The sequence below is a fragment of the Pimephales promelas genome, chromosome 18, assembly GCF_988280905.1.
Source record: "Pimephales promelas chromosome 18, fPimPro1.hap1.1, whole genome shotgun sequence".
NCBI classification, from domain to species: Eukaryota; Metazoa; Chordata; class Actinopteri; order Cypriniformes; family Leuciscidae; genus Pimephales; species Pimephales promelas.
The window spans coordinates 19,123,810-19,142,095 of record NC_142786.1 but is presented as its reverse complement, the minus strand read 5'-3'; the positions used below and the strand labels follow the sequence as shown (position 1 = coordinate 19,142,095).

The 18,286-nt window shown below is 34.8% G+C and overlaps 1 protein-coding gene across 2 annotated transcripts in view; it reads left to right on the top strand.

Moving 5' to 3' along the window:
* Window positions 1–17,840, top strand: part of cap2 (cyclase associated actin cytoskeleton regulatory protein 2) — a 38,736-nt gene extending 20,896 nt beyond the window's left edge. For both annotated transcript variants that reach the window (XM_039680487.2, XM_039680488.2), the window contains exons 5-13: window positions 5,629–5,772; window positions 7,775–7,860; window positions 8,476–8,581; window positions 12,275–12,443; window positions 12,532–12,680; window positions 13,848–13,971; window positions 14,051–14,133; window positions 14,914–15,057; window positions 15,897–17,840. In XM_039680487.2, the coding sequence (XP_039536421.2) occupies window positions 5,629–5,772; window positions 7,775–7,860; window positions 8,476–8,581; window positions 12,275–12,443; window positions 12,532–12,680; window positions 13,848–13,971; window positions 14,051–14,133; window positions 14,914–15,057; window positions 15,897–15,980 (1,089 nt within the window). In that variant the 3' untranslated portion in view covers window positions 15,981–17,840. The remainder of the gene's footprint in view (window positions 1–5,628; window positions 5,773–7,774; window positions 7,861–8,475; window positions 8,582–12,274; window positions 12,444–12,531; window positions 12,681–13,847; window positions 13,972–14,050; window positions 14,134–14,913; window positions 15,058–15,896) is intronic.
* The last annotated feature ends 446 nt before the right edge of the window (window positions 17,841–18,286 follow it).

The window sequence follows — 18,286 nt, the reverse complement described above, 5'->3', positions numbered from 1 at the left end:
CGTAATGGTTTTTATACTGTACAAACTGGATATTCTCTCCTATTACACTAACTCTACCCATTGCACACACACACACACACACACACAAACACACACACTAACCTGACCAACACACACACAAATGTTTTACAAATGAGGACGTCAAAGGAGATTTTGGTCACTTCTGGGTTTCAATAATTCTGAAATACAATTTTTCAATGCATATATAAAAAAGCCTACAAACATTCTCTCTCACTCACACACACTATGTTTAGCCGTTGTTCCTCTCCATCAGTGGTGTGAAGTGTGTGAAGCTCCCAGGAGGGATGCTGGACAGTTGCCCTAAACCTCTGGCTTTTCTCTCCCGCTGCATGTGTGTGTGTGTGCAGGACTGAGCTTGCATTCTGTGGCTTTTTATGGGCATGTTCTATATTTGAGCCGGTGTGTGTGTGTGTGTCCCGGGTCATGTGACGGGCCTGTCACTGGATGAGGAGTGTTGTGTGGCCTGTGGACCGCAGCTGTTTCTCCATGATTCCTCATGTAATTGAGTCGCTCTGTGACTTCATGACCGAGATGTTTGTTCTCGACATAATATTGTCTGTCCAGAGGATATTTATACATATCCTAATTGTTGATCATTTTGAACCTATTACGTGGCTTATACCTTCCAGAGTATATAATGTGTCCAATTATTTATAAAATAGATATTTATTTTCTTTTAAATTAGAATTATTCTTTTCTATTTAAATATTCTTTTCTATTTAAAAAAAATAAAATTATTTTATTTTTATAATTTAATAACTTTTATTGAAATTAAATAGCAATTTTTAAATATATTATTTAAATAAAGGTGTGTGTGTGTGTGTCTATGAATGTATGTGTGTGTGTGTGTGTATATATATATATATATATATAGGTAATTTTGCACCTTTATGTAAATTATACTTAGCAGAATTCATACAACTAATATGTATCCAAATATAGTTTTATATTATATTATATAAAATAGTTTTATATAATGTGTCATTATATTTCATTAAATTACACTCTTTATTTTATAAAATTACAATTATTTTATTTGATTGATGGACTTTCTTCATATCTTAATTCTTGGTTATTTTATCACTTAAATAATGATATCTTCCAGACTTCATACAATGTCTCATACAATATATAGAGATAAATTATTATAAAAATAATATGTTAAATTTTATATAGCGCTTTATTTTAAATAAATACATTAAAAATATTTTATTTGATACAAATGACAATTATTTATTTAAATTAAATTACAGTTTAATATTATGTGGTCGTAATGATAATAAAAATATTTATAATTAAAATACATAAATAATTCAGGCTAAGTGCACACTTTGAATGCAATCTCTCTTTCTCGCGGTGCGATTGATGATCTGCCGAGAAAGCTCTTAACTCGGGTCCGGCTCCATTCATAGTTTAGAGATAGGCTATTTCTGTCACTCTCTGTGGCCGAGCAGGATGGGAAGAGAAGTTCACAGCGATGCTGTAAGCTACTCTCTCTCGGACAGTGTCCTAACAAGGGCCGTAATGTCAGAGAATGGATGAAAGACGCTCCTTTGTGCACAGAAATCTAAATCATGCGCATGTTGTTATGAGAGGAATTTATGTAAATCGGGTTTGTCTCTCTCTTTCAGTCTTAATCACTTTGTCGCACAGGCTTTACCGTTTGACACCACAGACTCAATGCTGAGTCACTGTAAATATAGATAAATGTGCCAGTATACACATGTCTCTCAGTCATCACCGAGGTTGAAGTCATGTCAACCGTTGTTTCTTGCTACTGAATTGCACATGAATGTCATTTCAGCTTGAGCTGACTAAAAACAAGAAGAGGTATTTTTAGTCCAGAGACTTCTCCCACGAGTTCTTATGAAACAGGCTGAACGGGTGGACATGGCAACTGCTGGAACACAAGCACAAATACAAAAACGTTAATTTAACAAAGGAAACAGTGTGTTCCCTCTCCTCTGTGCGGAGAGGTAAACTGTAAACATCGGTGTGGGACCCGGCCTTACAAGGCGAGGGGATCCCATCATCACGGCAGGAATGCCGAGTGGGAGGAGGCGAAGCTCGCTGGACTTTTCATTGGAAAAAACGGTCCTGCTAATAAAAGTGCGCTCGGGTGAATCAGGCTTTGCTCTCAGGGGTCAGTGTTGTGTAGTTCATCTGTCCTTAATGCTCACTTGATTCTCTTTAGCAAGTTTGGATTTAACAAATTTGATTGTTTACACTTTATTTTAAGGTGACAGTGTAAGTACTGTGGAATTTTGTTGTTATTTTACCGGGGAATAAAATCACATTGAGATTACAATCTCTTTTACAAGTGAGCCTACTAGCCGAGACTCTTCTTCGTGTGTACAGATGTGTGTGTACAGATGTGTGTGCGTGTGTACAGATGTGACGTAAAGACATGCTCGAATCTCCCGCTGAAATCCACTAGTACCACAGAGTGTTAAACACTGGCTGATTATGTATTTGTTCAAAAAATTATTTTGGATCATTTTTAACCCAAAAAAGCTTTAAAAACTTTTATTTCAAGTAACTTGTTATTATATTTTTGTTTCAGATTTAGAATTTTATAACCCTGGTTTGATGGTTGTCCTCTATTCAATTCTAAATTCAATTCTGAATTGTGCACAATGTTTTCATGCTTGATTGTTCATTTTACAGTATTACAGCTCCTCTCTGCACAGTCTGGTTAAACACATATTTTTGGATGAAACCCCTCCTTCTGAAATATGAAATGTGCTGTGATTGGTTAGCTGGCCCAGTGTTTTGTGATTGACAGGTCTCAGCGTGTGTTCGGGAAATGTCCCGCCCCTTAACCGCAAGCTTTACTCAGATGCAAATATTAACCATAGCGTCAATTTCAAACCATTTCGAGCCGATTCAGACCCTGACAGTAGGCGCGTTTACATTACATATTTGCGCAAAACTTTTGCAAAATTTTCCAATTGTCGATAAAAAACTATTGCGAAATGACAGTGTTTCCATTAACCAAAGTTATGCGACTAAAACTACCCGGTCTCATCCCAAGACGTCATATAACTGACGTTTTGGGACGTCTTTTGACCACACGTCAATATTCGCCTTTTTAGGGCCGCCTTAAACGTCGGTAGATGAGGTTATGGGATCCTAACTCTACCCCAGACCTAAACTTGACCCTAAACCTAACCCGTCACCTAACTGACGTTAAAGGTAAAGCGTCAGTTGTATGACGGCCCGGGATCGCCATCTACCGACGTTTAAGGGGGCCCTAAAAAGACGGATATTGACGTATGGTCAAAATACGCCCCAAGACGTCAGTTATATGACTTTTTGGGATGAGACTGTGTTGACTAAAACGTCTTTTTTTTCCTCTCGCGATAAGTCATTCCAAAAATCATGGCAACGGACTTTGGTAGGTTTATAACCTATTTCACAGCCATGCACCGCGCTAGACATTATTATTATTAAAGGGGGGGTTGACTGCGATTTCACTTTTTTCATTTTAAATAGTGTGTAATGTTGCTGTTGATGCATGAAAAGTATCTGCGAAGTTGCAGCGCTGAAAGTTCAATGTAAGCAGAGATATCGTCTTTTAAAAATCAGAAAGTATAATTGCCTACAAAAACGACTTGATGGGACTACAGCCGGGTTTTAGACGTCACTAACCCACACATTTGCATCAACCACTCCCTCCGGAATATGCAGAAAAGGGCATGCGCATATTTCAGCAGCTCCAGCAGCTCGTCGAGTGAGTTGTTCACGCAGCTGTCAGGTCTTATGTCTTCAAACTTCCCACGGACGCTGTACTTCGTCAACAATGAATACAATTTATGTTTGATTATGTTCCTGAAAATGACGATCGTAATCTAGCTCTCTGTGCTGCGCATTTTATGGAAGACAGCTTCCAGAATCTCCACGAGTTCAACACCGGATTCAACAAGAAACTGTTACTAAAACATGAAGCAGTTCCAGCTTTAAAACCAGAGGCAGCAGTTGTTGGGCCACAACCTGTAAGTAGGTTAAGACTTAACCAATTTAAATGTATTTGCATGTATAATTCCAGACGTAGCCTTTTAGTTTTTTTTCAAATGCCAGCGCTGGCTTTATTGCCACTAGGCTATTAGTTATGCTATTGTGTCTACGACAAACGCGTACAAACATGAATTTTGTATAAGTGCTAATGTTGTAAATGTATTTTTCATGTATATATGTTTTATGACGTTATTTTCGATTTGATCAAGAACGTAAACTTGCCAACGCTGTTTGTGTTTAACATTAGTAGCCAGTCAGTTGCTATTGTTGCCAGTCAGATGCTATTGTGTTAAACAAACGTGTATAAAGTTAAAAAATGTAGCAAATTATCATTCAAAAACGTTTATTAAGAGCCGTGTGTGGTGTGGTTCTGTTTGACTCTCTTCATCGCGGCTTACTCGGTCTGATTCTGGGTCATACTGATACTGCAGTTCGACACATATTTACATCTGGACCGGAGCTCATGACGTGCCCGTAAAGGTAATGGGCGTCAATTTTCCGGAGAACGTAAGCGACAGTCACAACACAACACAACTAGCCAATCACAACACACCGGACCAAGCTAACCAATCTGAGCCCACTACGTGTTTCTGAGGGAGTGTTTTCATAGAATCAGGAAGTCAACCGCTCGTTCGAGGACAGAGGAGAGCGTGGCTGACAATAAAGGTGAACTTTATGAAAAATAAGACTTTTAAAAAAAGAAAAACCACGAATACATGTTATATTGCTCCCCATAAATACAATCATGCAAAGAAAAAAAGCAGTCAAACCCCCCCCCCCCCTTTAATGGAAGGAGACGTGGTGTGTTATCCAAGCATTAATGGCAGGGAAAGACACGGAGTTCCTGGTGTTTCTCCCTTATTTCTGCTTCGATGTCTTGATGGCATTTCTTTGAGGTTTAGAGAGGCTATTCCTGTAATTATTGTTTCTTTTTTTTTTAATAAAGAACTCTATTTCGTATTATGTCCAAACGGTCGTTGCAAAACGAAAAATGAACGGTTGTTGTATTTTTAAAACGCAAAGTTGAACACCATAATAGGCTAATGATGATAATTATTATTATTATTTGCGGTCTTCTAAGTCAGGTGACTGTAAATGCGCAAAATCTGTTTCCATTTCAGTTTTGCGAAAAAATCGAATTGCCTGAAAAACCTCCTCATGCGAGCGTAAAAACTTTTTTGCAATAAACGGGAGTTTTTGCGAAATTGACGTGTTTCTATTGCACGTATTTTCATTTCGCAATTTCAATTTGCGCAAATTGAAGGGTAATGGAAACGCAGCTAATGTTTAATGGATTTTACACACTGATTTCACAGGTTTTTTAGAGTGGTATGTTTTTTTTTGTTGTAATTTTCTCATAGATATGATTTTATCCACCATTTAATCACATTTGTTGGAAAACTATAGAAATACAAACAGTAATCGATCACAAAATCATGGATAATTTTCATAAGGGGTGGTGAAGAAATTTGTAAACTTAAAAAAAAGAGTTTTACAAAGTTAAAGTAAACTTAATTTAGAATATTATAATACTGGCTTGATGTTCCACAAATTAATCTCAACCTTTGATTGATGGTTGTTCCCCATCAGACCGAGCTGGCCGACCTCCTCCGACCTCTCTCCGACCAGATCCACGAGGTCCAGAGCTTCCGGGAGAAGAACCGTGGCAGTGACCTGTTCAACCACCTCTCAGCCGTGAGCGAGAGCATCCCCGCACTGGGCTGGGTGGCTGTGGTGAGACCCTCTCCCTGTGGACACTCACTCACTCACTGCATGTAAACATATTCATACTGTATATCACATGCAACAAGTGCTACATCCTGATCTGGTCCCACCGATGGATGTTCATAATGGGTGACACTTTACTTGAAGGGGTGTGCATAAGACTGACATGACACCTTCATAACCATGACATGACATATGTTATGAATATGAAGTAGGGTTTATGCATGTTTATGACAACATTAAGAGTCTTTCGCTCAATAATGACATTTTGAATGCTAATATGACATTTGTTATGACATCTTGACATAAACCATAACATCATAACCTGTCAGTGTCTTTGTCATGACAACTTGACATTAAATTAAGTTAAGTTAAAGTGTCAAATGGTTGGATTTGACATTGGCTGTCATGAGGCATTATAACTGTGTCATGAATATTTTTTGTGGTACTAATTGAATTTGTCATTAAAAAGTTATAATGGCTTCATGACAGCCAATGTCAAAACCAACCACCTGACAGTTTAATGTAATGTTAACCAATAAAGCTAGGTGGTTTCTTAAGTTTGATAATTAATCTGCTGTCATGTTTATGATAGGTTGTGTTGTCTTATATATACGTATATCGACGGAGTAACGTTTTGTCGTAGTTTCGACTTTTTATGTTATAAATGACTTAATTGAATCATCGGTCTTCTATAATATCATGCATTTGTTGATCATAACTTCAAGTAAAACTATGCGCGGCACCTCATCACTGTAACCTTGTGGATTCTGTGGTATTTATTATGAAAAACAGAAGCATAAACATACAAATGCACAAAAAATGCTTGGCTTAATAACAAAAAAAAAATACTCTAATTATATTATTTTACTCCTTTAATGCAGTTAATACGTCAACATTAATAATATAGTAAAATGGGATATGACTATCCCACATTTCTTCCATAATACCAGTTACAGTTAGTGTCACTACAGTAAATCCATGTTTAATGTTGGGGATTTGTGGATTGAAAAGCCTTCAAACTGGATCTTTGTGGATCAATGTTTCTCCCGTTTTCCACGCCAGTGCTTTTGAGAGTGTCAGTGCTGTTTTATCTGGATTTAAACTAGTGTAAATCACAGAGGTATTTGGGGTTTGTAACGTTTTTTTCACACCGATAGAAAAAAAAATGTCTCAAAATGCAACCATATACAAGTGAAACTCGAAAAATTTGAATATCGTGGAAAAGTTAATTTATTTCAGTAATTCAACATAAAAAGTGAAACTAATATATTATATAGACTCATTACATGCAAAGTAAGATATTTCAAGCCTTTATTAGATATAATTTTGATGATTATGGCATATCTTATGAAACCACAAATTCAAAATTAGAATATTGTGATAAGTTTTCATAAGCTGTAAGCCATAATCATCAAAATTATAACAAATAAAGACTTCAAATATCTCACTTTGCATGTAATGAGTCTATATAATATATTAGTTTCACTTTCAATTACTGAAATAAATTAACTTTTGCACAATATTCTAATTTTTCAAGTTTCTCCTGTGGCCGCAGTCTAATGCCATGCAAGCTTTTATAACTGATCTAGAAAATACCTAGTTTGACCTAGTTGAGTCTCTGCACATTCAGATCCAGGCATGGCTTGCAACTAGTGATAAAAGCCCATCAAATAAACTTCAAACAATATCACATTAGGCATATTTTCTTTGATTGTGACCTCACACAACCCATCTCTGAGAGGACCACCAAACTGATTTTTGATTATGTAAACTCTTCTGATGTCTTGGATGGCTGTATCTAATCTCTGCAATGTGCATTTGGACTGAGACAGATCTGGACTCCATCATTTTCTGCTTTAAACTGCTGCATCTGTTTACAGCAGAGGTTCAGAGCCGCAGGATTAGTGCTTTACATGAAGCCGATCTGTTTTTTCTGTGCTTATTATTTACTTTTTATGAGTGCATAAGCTCATTTGACCATCTTTTGACCCTTTGTTTTCTCGCTCAGGGTCAGAAACCAGGGCCGTACGTGAAGGAGATGAACGACGCCGCAATGTTCTACACCAACAGAGTCCTGAAAGATTACAAAGACACGTTAGTGGATTGTTTTTGTATGTGTTTAGTTCAGTTTGATATGTTAAATTAGTGATGCACGATAAATCAGCCACCATGATTGATCGGTATCGGTTGATATATGTTAATTTTTTAATATTATCGTTATCTACCCTATAAGAAAATTTGTCCGATATATTAAAGCTGATAAATAATGTATTATTTCCTTCAGCTGAGACGCTTTGTTCAACATGGTGGTTTTAAATTTGCTGAAATATGATTGGAATCACTTCAAAAAGGAAAATACCGATATATCGGTATCAAAATATCGTCATATCGACTACATAAAATGATAGTGAGAACATTATAATTTTGTGTGGGACATGGATTTTAATAGTAAGACTTGTTTTTTTTTTAATCAGGCTCTCAAAACATTATTCGGATTTAGATTTATCGGCCAATATATCGGTTATCGGTTTTCAAATATAAAGAGTTATCGTTATCAAAAATGCTCATATTGGTGCATCCCTAATGTTAAAGAGAAATCACCATTACAAGGTGGTTCTTCAAGGAGCACGCATAATAAATTTCCCTCTCAAATATTTGTTTTGATATCGAAAACTGATTTATTGATTGAATGTTTCTTGCTGACCCCAGTGACGGCCGTCATATCGAGTGGGTGCGCTCCTATCTGAGCATCTGGACTGAACTGCAGTCCTACATCAAGGAGCATCACACCACTGGCCTCGTGTGGAGCAAGACCGTGAGTGAGACCGCAACGTCTCTGTGTTCTGGAAGGACCAACCCATATTAACCGATATACAGGTGAAACTCGAAAAATTAGAATATCGTGCAGAAGTTTATTTCAGTAAATCAACTTAAAAGGTGAAACTAATGTATTATATAGACTCATTACATGCAAAGTGAGATATTCCAAGCCTTTATTTGGTATAATTTTGATGATTATGGATTACAGCTTATGAAAACCTTTTCAGAATATTCTAGTTTTGAATTTGGGGTTTTCATAAGCTGAAATAAGCTAAGGCTTGAAATGAGTCTATATAATATATTAGTTTCACCTTTTAAGTTGATTTACTGAAATAAATAAACTTTTGCACGATATTCTAATTTTTCGAGTTTCAGCTGTATGTTAAATTGGGATGCATGATAAATCGGTATAACCATACTCTAATAATCATATTTAAGAAACATTAATCAAACCTTGTCTGAAATAGTGTGTGTGTGTGTCAGACAGAAACCTGAGAGCCGTCACTGACGGTGTGTGTGTGTGTCAGCTGTCTTTCCTGCTCTGTGTGTGTGTGAAGGACTGTGTGCTGTGGACAGGTGGTCATCTGGGTCTTTTTGCATGGGGGGTTTACCATAGAAATGCCCCCAACAAAAGCCTAGTGTGTGTCTGGCTTACACACCTGCTCTCACACACACTCCTCGTAATTCAAACTCTCTTCTCATGTATTCCACATTATGCCTCTTTTTTGACTTCAGTAAAAACCCTCACACATCAAACTCCGGCATCACTGTATTGCCCACTTCCTCTAACAGTTTGTTTAAGTACCTTTGCCTTTCAACCTCATCACAAGGCCATTGACCTTTAGGGGTCAGAGGTCGAGCTGCCTAACCTATGCCGAACATCAGCACAAGTATTGGGATCATAAGTGTGTGTGTTTGCACAAGACAGGAAAAGATGAGTGTGCAACAGTTGTTTAAGAGCTTAAACGTGTGCATCTGTCACTGGCAGCTGTGCTGACGATGTAAAACAGGCGTAAGTGTGTGTAGCGTAGCGTCACACCACAGACAAACGACCCGTGCTAATTGTGCTTTTCTGTTAAATGAGATTATCCCATTTGTTTCAGAAACACATGGACTGATATGAAAATCAGGACCGTCATGGAAACACTCAACAGGATTCATTTAGCGAGAGACATTTTACAGCATATTTTGACTGATATTTATTGTGATGTTTAATATTTTAAATGTGATACATTTATTATATTCATAGAGAAAGTAGCATTCAGAGGTTTGGACACACCTGCTCATTCATTATTTTTTGTTTCTTCTTTTGCATATTCCATACTCATTTATAATTATACAATTTAGTCGAGATGTTCATACACATTTATGTACTAATACATTTTTGTAATACTAATTAAAATTTGTATACCAAATAACTTTCATGCGTTTGAACGCATTAAAACATTGACAAGTTTACCAATATTACTGTATGACATGTTTATGGAGTAAAATCTATATAAATGTACAAATATATATATACACAGTATATATAATTGTTATTATTATTTAAAAAAAAGTTAATGAGGACTGCAAAAATGTTTCTGAGAAATGCAAAAAAAAATCTTTATTACTGTATGACACAACATTGTTTTAACACACATTTTTTTTTTTGGGGGGGGGGGGGGGGTTGTGTGTGTATCAGGTTAGTCTATCCATCCATCCATCCATCCATTTATTTATTTATTTATTTATTTATTTATTTATTTATTTATTTATTTATTTATTTATTTATTTATTTATTTATTTATTGTCATGCACTGATTGAGTCAGTAGTGTTGCTGACCTGAATCTATCTATCTATGAAGAGTTCAGATGCAAAAGCCTCTAAGTGCCATTTGAAATTTTCTTCTAAAATTATCATTTTTATCAAGCTTGTATATTTAAGTTCAGTAATTTCACTTAAATGGCAATGAAGATTACCTATTACAGTTTTTCTCCGTCGCTTTGGTGCATTTCTCACATCACTATTTACATTTGCACAACAGTTAATGCAGTTCTCAAAACGTTTAGTACAAACTGCAAAACTTAGTTCATAACCTGCAAAAGTGTGTCACTTGCTCAAAATGGATAACTCATTCATCAAAAGCAAGTATTCATGTCATTGAAAGTGTCAGTGTCGTCAAGATGAAAAGTCCTAACACCAGTGTTTATGAACAAGATAGTCAAATGGCTTTGTCATGTTTTCATTATGACAGTTTACTCTGTAAGTGTTTGTCAATGTAAAAAAAGTCAGATCTTGGTGACACTACCTGAAAATGCTCAAGACAGTCCTAAAAACTATTTGCACAGCCATTTGAAAGCTACAGTAAAGTTTCACATTACTGTATTTAGTGAGGTATAGTAACTGAGTACAAGACACTGAATATGTATGTTTCACATTTTTACTGCATGCTCTTTGCAATTCTAATTTGTTCACAACATTGTGCAAAAGAAAAAAATACACCCTTATTTACAACAAACATACTGTAAACTCCCTTTGGGTAGATCGGTGCACAACTGTAAACAATATCACAGTACATATTGGAACTGAACGTACAACATACATATACTGTAAATCATTCATGCACATCTCTTCTCATCAGTGAAAGCTGAGGTTCACCTGTGAGAAATTGTTCAATTTAGGATAAAAAAGGTTTTTTTTTAAAGATAAAAAAAAAAATGCTTGACAGATTTTGACCCACTAGTTCAACATTTTTGTATGTGATGACTCAAGCAATGAAATGAGGACTATTAGTTTTATATGGAATGACTTCAGCACTCACAAGTATAGTTAATTTGGACTGATATGACATAAGCAAATGATAATGCTATAAAACAGCAGTGAGTTGTATGAAAGAAATTGATGCATGTCCAAAAGCATTTGCAATTTGTTGGAAGGAATGAGAAACTGCGACTATGATGTGCACAAATGACAAAATGTTGTGGAGGTTGAACTAACTGTTGTGCAAATGTAAATACTGATGTGAGAAATGCACCAAAGCGACTGAGAAAAACTGTAATTATCATTTAAGTGAAATTACTAAACTTTAAATACAGAAGCTTGATAAAAATGGTCATTTTAGAACAAAATTTCAAATGGCACTTAGAGGCTTTTGCATCTGAACTCTTTATATATATATATATATATATATATATATATATATATATATATATATATATATATATATATATATATATATAACTATAACCATTCATTCTGGTCAGCAACACTACAAACTCAATCCGTTGGCTCATACTCCCCCTTCTGGTGTAAAATGGTCATTGCAATGAACTTATCAACACACTGTTACAGTTTAATTGCTGTACCTTCATAAGATATTCAGCCATGTTGTTAAACAGTATAATAATAAAGCATATATACTGTATATATATGAAGAGTTCAGATGCAAAAGCCTCTAAATGCCATTTGAAATTTTCTTCTTTAATGATGATTTTTTATAAAACTTGTATATTTAAGTTCAGTAATTTCACTTAAATGGCAATGATAATCACCTATTAATTGTTATTTAAGTGAAATTACTGAACTTAAATATACAAGTTTGATAAAAATCATCATTAAAGAAGAAAATTTCATATGGCATTTAGAGCCTTTTGCATCTGAACTCTTCATATATACGTAGGGGACTAACTCTCATGTTCTCAACAGGGTCCTGTAGCCCCTTCCTCACAGTTCAGTGCTCCGTCTGATGGTCCTCCTCCTCCTCCTCCACCTCCTCCTCTTCCTCCAGTGTTCACGGATAATAAACCCAGTGACGCCGCAGCTCAACACTTGGCTCTGTTCGCACAGCTCAACCAGGGCCAGGACATCACTAAAGGTGGGCAGGACACCTCCACCAGTCTGCAGAAACACTGTCCCGCGGCCAGCAAACGTCACGTCAGGTGGTGTGTGTGTTCTTCCTCCAGGTTTGAAGCATGTGTCTGACGAGCAGAAGACGCATAAGAACGCTAGCCTGCGCTGTGCGGGAGTTCGGGTTCAGCAGGAGTGTCCGGCCCGGAGTCAGACTCAGAGACACACCCCGGTGCTGGAGCTGGAGGGGAAAAAGTGGAGGGTGGTGTGTGTGTGCTCCTCGACCTCACACTGATACACACACTCTACATGCACAGAGGCTGAAACAAAGAGCAATCTTTTGCAAAGAGCAATCTATACCACAATGCAATGAATTATTATTATTATACGAAGCCATTTAGTCATTATCTTTGAAATGAAAATGCAAACTAGCAATTTACAAACAAAACAAGAGATTATGTTATATTTGAATGCACATTAATACATTATTATTATAACATTAATAATAATAATAATTATAATATTAAAAACGTATTATTAATATTATAGTTACCATAGTGGTTATTATTATTACTACTATTTTTATATATTAATATGTTATGTTATATTACATATTAAGAAGAATACATTATAATAATAATAATAATAGTTAGCATAGGAGTTATTATTGTTATAATGTATTCTTTTAAATATACAGTATAGTATAACATAACATATAATTAAAGTAGTTGTAATAATAATCTATAATAATTATTATAGTAATAATAAAAATAACAACCACTGTGTAAGCTATAATCATAATAATAATAATTACTGTTATAATAATAATAATTAGCATTATTAATACTACTATTATTTTAATTATATTATATTGTTAAATTATATTTTAAGAATAAGTTTATTATCTTGAGATAATAATAATAATAATTTTTACATTTACATTTTTATAGATGGCAAAGTGGTTATCATTATTGTTATTATAAATAATTATCATATTTGGTTATTATTACTGCTATTATTATGTTTTAGTATAATATATGTTTAGAATGCACAATGATGATGATAATAACAATGATTATTATTGCTATACATTTTCTAAATAGAAAGATATTTAGAAGAGCCTAACAAGTTCTATAAAATAATAATTCTCAATGGCTTAGGACACATTTTAAAAACTGCAAGCGATTCATTAAGCCGTGAATCACCAAAAAAATTATGATTATCTCCTTAAAAGTGGGTTGGATAAATGTAGAAATGTATGGAATATGGTATTATTATTATTATTTTCGCATTCCTTTTTTAATTTAGAATTCAATTTACAAAAAATCAGTCATCACAATCCATAAACACTTGTAATGTATGCTGTGGTGTTCGCTAGCTGTAGCCTCACTCGAGGAGCGTGTGTGTGTGTGTGTGTGTGTGTGGCCAATAGGAGCACCAGGATCAGTCACATGACCTGCTGATAGCGGAGACCGAGCTCAGACAGGTGGTCTATGTCTTCAGCTGTAACCGCTCCACACTGCAGATCAGAGGGAAAGTCAACTCCATCATAGTGGGTAAGAAGAGCTCCTCATACACCAGCTGCTCCATTCATAACGCCATCTTCAACACGTGTGTGTGTGTGTGTGTCCTCAGATAACTGTAAGAAGCTCGGGCTCGTGTTCGACAGTGCGGTGGGCATCGTGGAGATCATCAACTCCTCAGACGTTCAGCTTCAGGTTAGATGGAAACATGTACATGAGTTATGATCATCTGTGAGTGATCTGTGATATCGTCATATACAGGCGACACTCGAAAAACTATAATATGGCGCAAAAGTTCATTTATTTCAGTAATTCAACTTAAAAGGTGAAACTAATATATTATATAGACTCATTTCATGCGAAGTGAGATATTTCAAGCTTGAAATATCTCACTTCGCATGAAATGAGTCTATATAATATATTTATTTTCACCTTTTAAGTTGAACACTGTTTTTCTACCCAATGTTTCTTAAGCATCAGATCCTCATATTAGTGTGATTTCTTTTTGTGATCAACATTTTTATTGTTTTCTGGGGGGGAGGGGGAAGGTTACAGACATCTCAAAAAAAAAAAAAGAAAAGAAAAGAAAAAGAAAAAAGAATAACAAAAGAAAAAACATCACAATGGTAGTGAATGGATGAGTGAGACAATACATATAATAAGACAATACAATAAAACAACAGAAATATGTTTGGCAGGTAGAGTTCGCATCAAAATATTAGAGTGATTTCTAAAAAATCATATGAAACTGAAGACTGGAATAATGATGCTGAAAATTCACAGGAATAAATTACACTTTAATATATATTCACATAGAAAACAGATGATTTACATTGTAATAATATTTCACAATTTTGACTGTATTTTTTTTATGCAATCAATTGATCTACAAACTGAGCTGCTCTATTGCATCACCTTATATATTTAGTCACCAAATGAACCAATCATAATATAGCTTGTGTTTTTGTCCCTCAGGTGACAGGAAAAGTTCCTACAATCTCCATTAACAAGACCGAGGGCTGCCACGTGTACCTGAGCCGAGACTCACTGGACTGTGAGATCGTCAGTGCCAAGAGCTCAGAGATGAACATCCTGGTCCCTGAGGGAGAAGATGATTACGTGAGTGTATTTACACTGGACATATCTTATCTTACTCTTGTAAAGACGTCCTTCATGCCCATTCAGGCTCTACTAGAACAGGTTTGAATGTTGAATGTTGATTATTTTCCTTATATTCTCCATCTTCCTGTCTCAATGAAGCCCCTTCTTCTGAAAAGCACACTGAATTGGGCGACTGGAGCAGTGTGTTGTGATTGGTCGAGCACTTCGAGTGTGTTTGGGAAATGTGCCGTCCCTTCCCATAACTGCCAGTTTAACACACTACTAACTAACTCAACCAGGCCACGCCCCTTTAATCTGCATATTAATTATTATAATGAGGAATATTGTGACGTGTTCGTTCCCGGGAGAATCTCAAGACTACAATGGAGGCTTTTCAGGAGTTTAGAAACACTGACACTGATATAGAGAAGAACTGGAGCTTTATCATGCTCAAACAGCAACATAACACTAAAGAAAGTTTTAAAAATTATAATAGGTCCTCTTTAATAAATTAATAAATAACTTTCATGATGCATAATGTCATAATGTTTCATTGCGGAGATTTGACCTGCTATACATTTAAACGAGGGGGGAAAACTCTCGAAAAATTAGAATATGGTGCAAAAGTTCATTTATTTCAGTAATTCAACTTAAAAGGTGAAACTAATATATTATATAGACTCATTACATGCAAAGTGAGATTTTTTTTTAAATTGTTAAAATTGTGATGATTATGGCTTACAGATATGAAAAAATGTTCACAATATTCTAATTTTTCAAGTTGCACCTGTATAATGTTATTATTGAAGGTTTTGTTCATGCATTATCTGACTAATATCTTGTCCTGTTTTCCACAGAGGGAGTTTCCAGTTCCAGAGCAGTTTAAGACGGTGTGGGACGGGTCCGGTCTGGTGACTGAGCCCACGAAGATCGCTGGCTGATTCTTTTCCAACTCGTCATCTCGTTCCTAGTACCCAGAATCCTTCATGCACTTTCACTGTATCACTATGTGAACTCAAACGTATAGGAATTCATACATTGTGGTCGTGTGAGTTGTAGTTTTAGGGTAAAATATTTCAAATTAATTAATAAATATGAGTACCCACACCAATGAAACCTTTAATTAAATGAGTGTTAGATATTTTTATCCTTCAATTTAGCTGCAATAAAAATAGATTATTACAAAAAATAGATTAAAAATGTATTATTAGATTATAATTTTTACACATTTTTATAAATTATTGCACTGCATCGCACCATTATGCAATGACTCAAAGTATGAAATCAAAACTAAAAAACATTTTAGGTTTGCTGAAATAAAATATATATAAAAAAAAAAATACATACACATGGCTGAAAAAAAAAAAAAAATATATATATATATATATATATATATTTCTTATTTTCATTTAGTTTAACTTTTATGTAGGCCAACTAAAATAACTCAAATTAAAACTGAAATAAATAATAAAACTATATAGGCACAGACAAAAAAGTAAAACACAGAAAAAATACTAAAACTTAAACACAGAAAAAATAAAACATTACAAAAATAATCAAAATATTTTTAAAAACTGTAATAGTATCCAAATGACACTAAAATAATACTAAAGGGTTTTTTTTTTCATTTATGTTTTGAAAAAGCAATTTATTAAAGTTTTATTTTATTTTTGTCATTGAAATGATATTTGGGTTGATGTCATAATTCTCATGTTTAAATACATTTTGGTTCCGTGTTGTAATATTATATATAAATAAGTATATTTAGCTACAACTCATCTTTATAGGGAAACCAGTCCTTTGTGTTTTGCTCCGTCACATTTGACATTTCTTACAGTTTACAGATCCCAGTTTCAGTTCATAACAATTTTTCTTCTGCATAAAACATGTTTATTCTGCAAGATGAAGTGCGTCTTCAGGCTTTGGACGCAGACTGTGTGTTAAATAGATAATTTGCAATCAAATCTAGTGGGATTCGGGCCGTTGTTCTGCAAACGAATGAGTGCCTTTGGAGGTGTTTTTATAAGGTTTTATATTATTTTCATATTGTTCAAAATAACATTTGATCAATCTCAGACCATCATCTGAAACTGACTCCTGCACGTCAGAAATGTTTGTCAGGATAGTTGTTACTGTAATGCCGCGTTATAACATCAAAGAGGACCTGTTAAATCTTTCTTTAGTGTGTAATGTTGCTGTTTGAGATATTCCTCACTATAATAATTCATACGCAGAATAAAGGGGCGGGGCCTGGTTGAGTTGGTTAGTAGTGTGTTAAATTGGCGGTTATGGGAAGGGGCGGGACATTTCCCAAACACTTTTCCAGCTGACCAATCAGAGCACAGCGTAAAACAGACAGGAAGTAAACAGAGCGTTACTGACAGACTGGGAAGAGAGGAGCCGCGACGATGGAGAATATGAGGAAAATAGTCAACATTCAAACAGGAAAACCTGCTCTAGTAGAGCCTGAAAACAACATCAACACTTTGTAGAAGTCTCGTTAAGTGAAAGGAAAATTGTTTCTTTGTTGTTCTCATTTTTGCCTGTAACTTTACATGCTTTGAAAGCAGAAAGGTCTTGAACTCTTTGAATGTATGCCAACATGTTTAATATGTAGCATTCTTCAGTCCTTAAAAGGGAATTATGTTATATTTTCTCGGTCAGTAAATAGTCTAAACATGAAATGCACATTTATAAATGATGTTAAACACAGTAGAACGTGAACTCTGTACTAAATCACACTGTGCTTTATAAGGATTTTCACATGGATTGAATCAAATAAAGTAATCATGAACATGTTACACTGTTATTTGTATGTTTTTGGCTGGGATACATACATTTTTATAACATTTAGTTGTTCTGGAGTAAATGTTTTAAAAATGGGGTCCGGGACACAAAATGTGTTTTTAAAGCGGTCAATGTTAAATTCTGCAGATATTAGTAATAATAATAAAAACATTATTTTGTATAGCGCCTTTAAAACTGCATTCTCAAAGCGCTACGACACAAGAAAGCGCAATATTAATTAAAACACAAAATAGAGAAAAATAAACAAAATAAAACAAGTCAATTAAAAACAATCCTGAAATAAAAGGTTTTAAGACTCGATTTAAAAACGAATGTTTTTAGAGTAATAATTTGCTTACATTCAGCAAACTTGATATTACCTTTCTAAAGATTCATGAAATCAGAAATCATGATTTTTGATAAATTTCTGATTATTGTATTGCATTGACAGGACTATTTT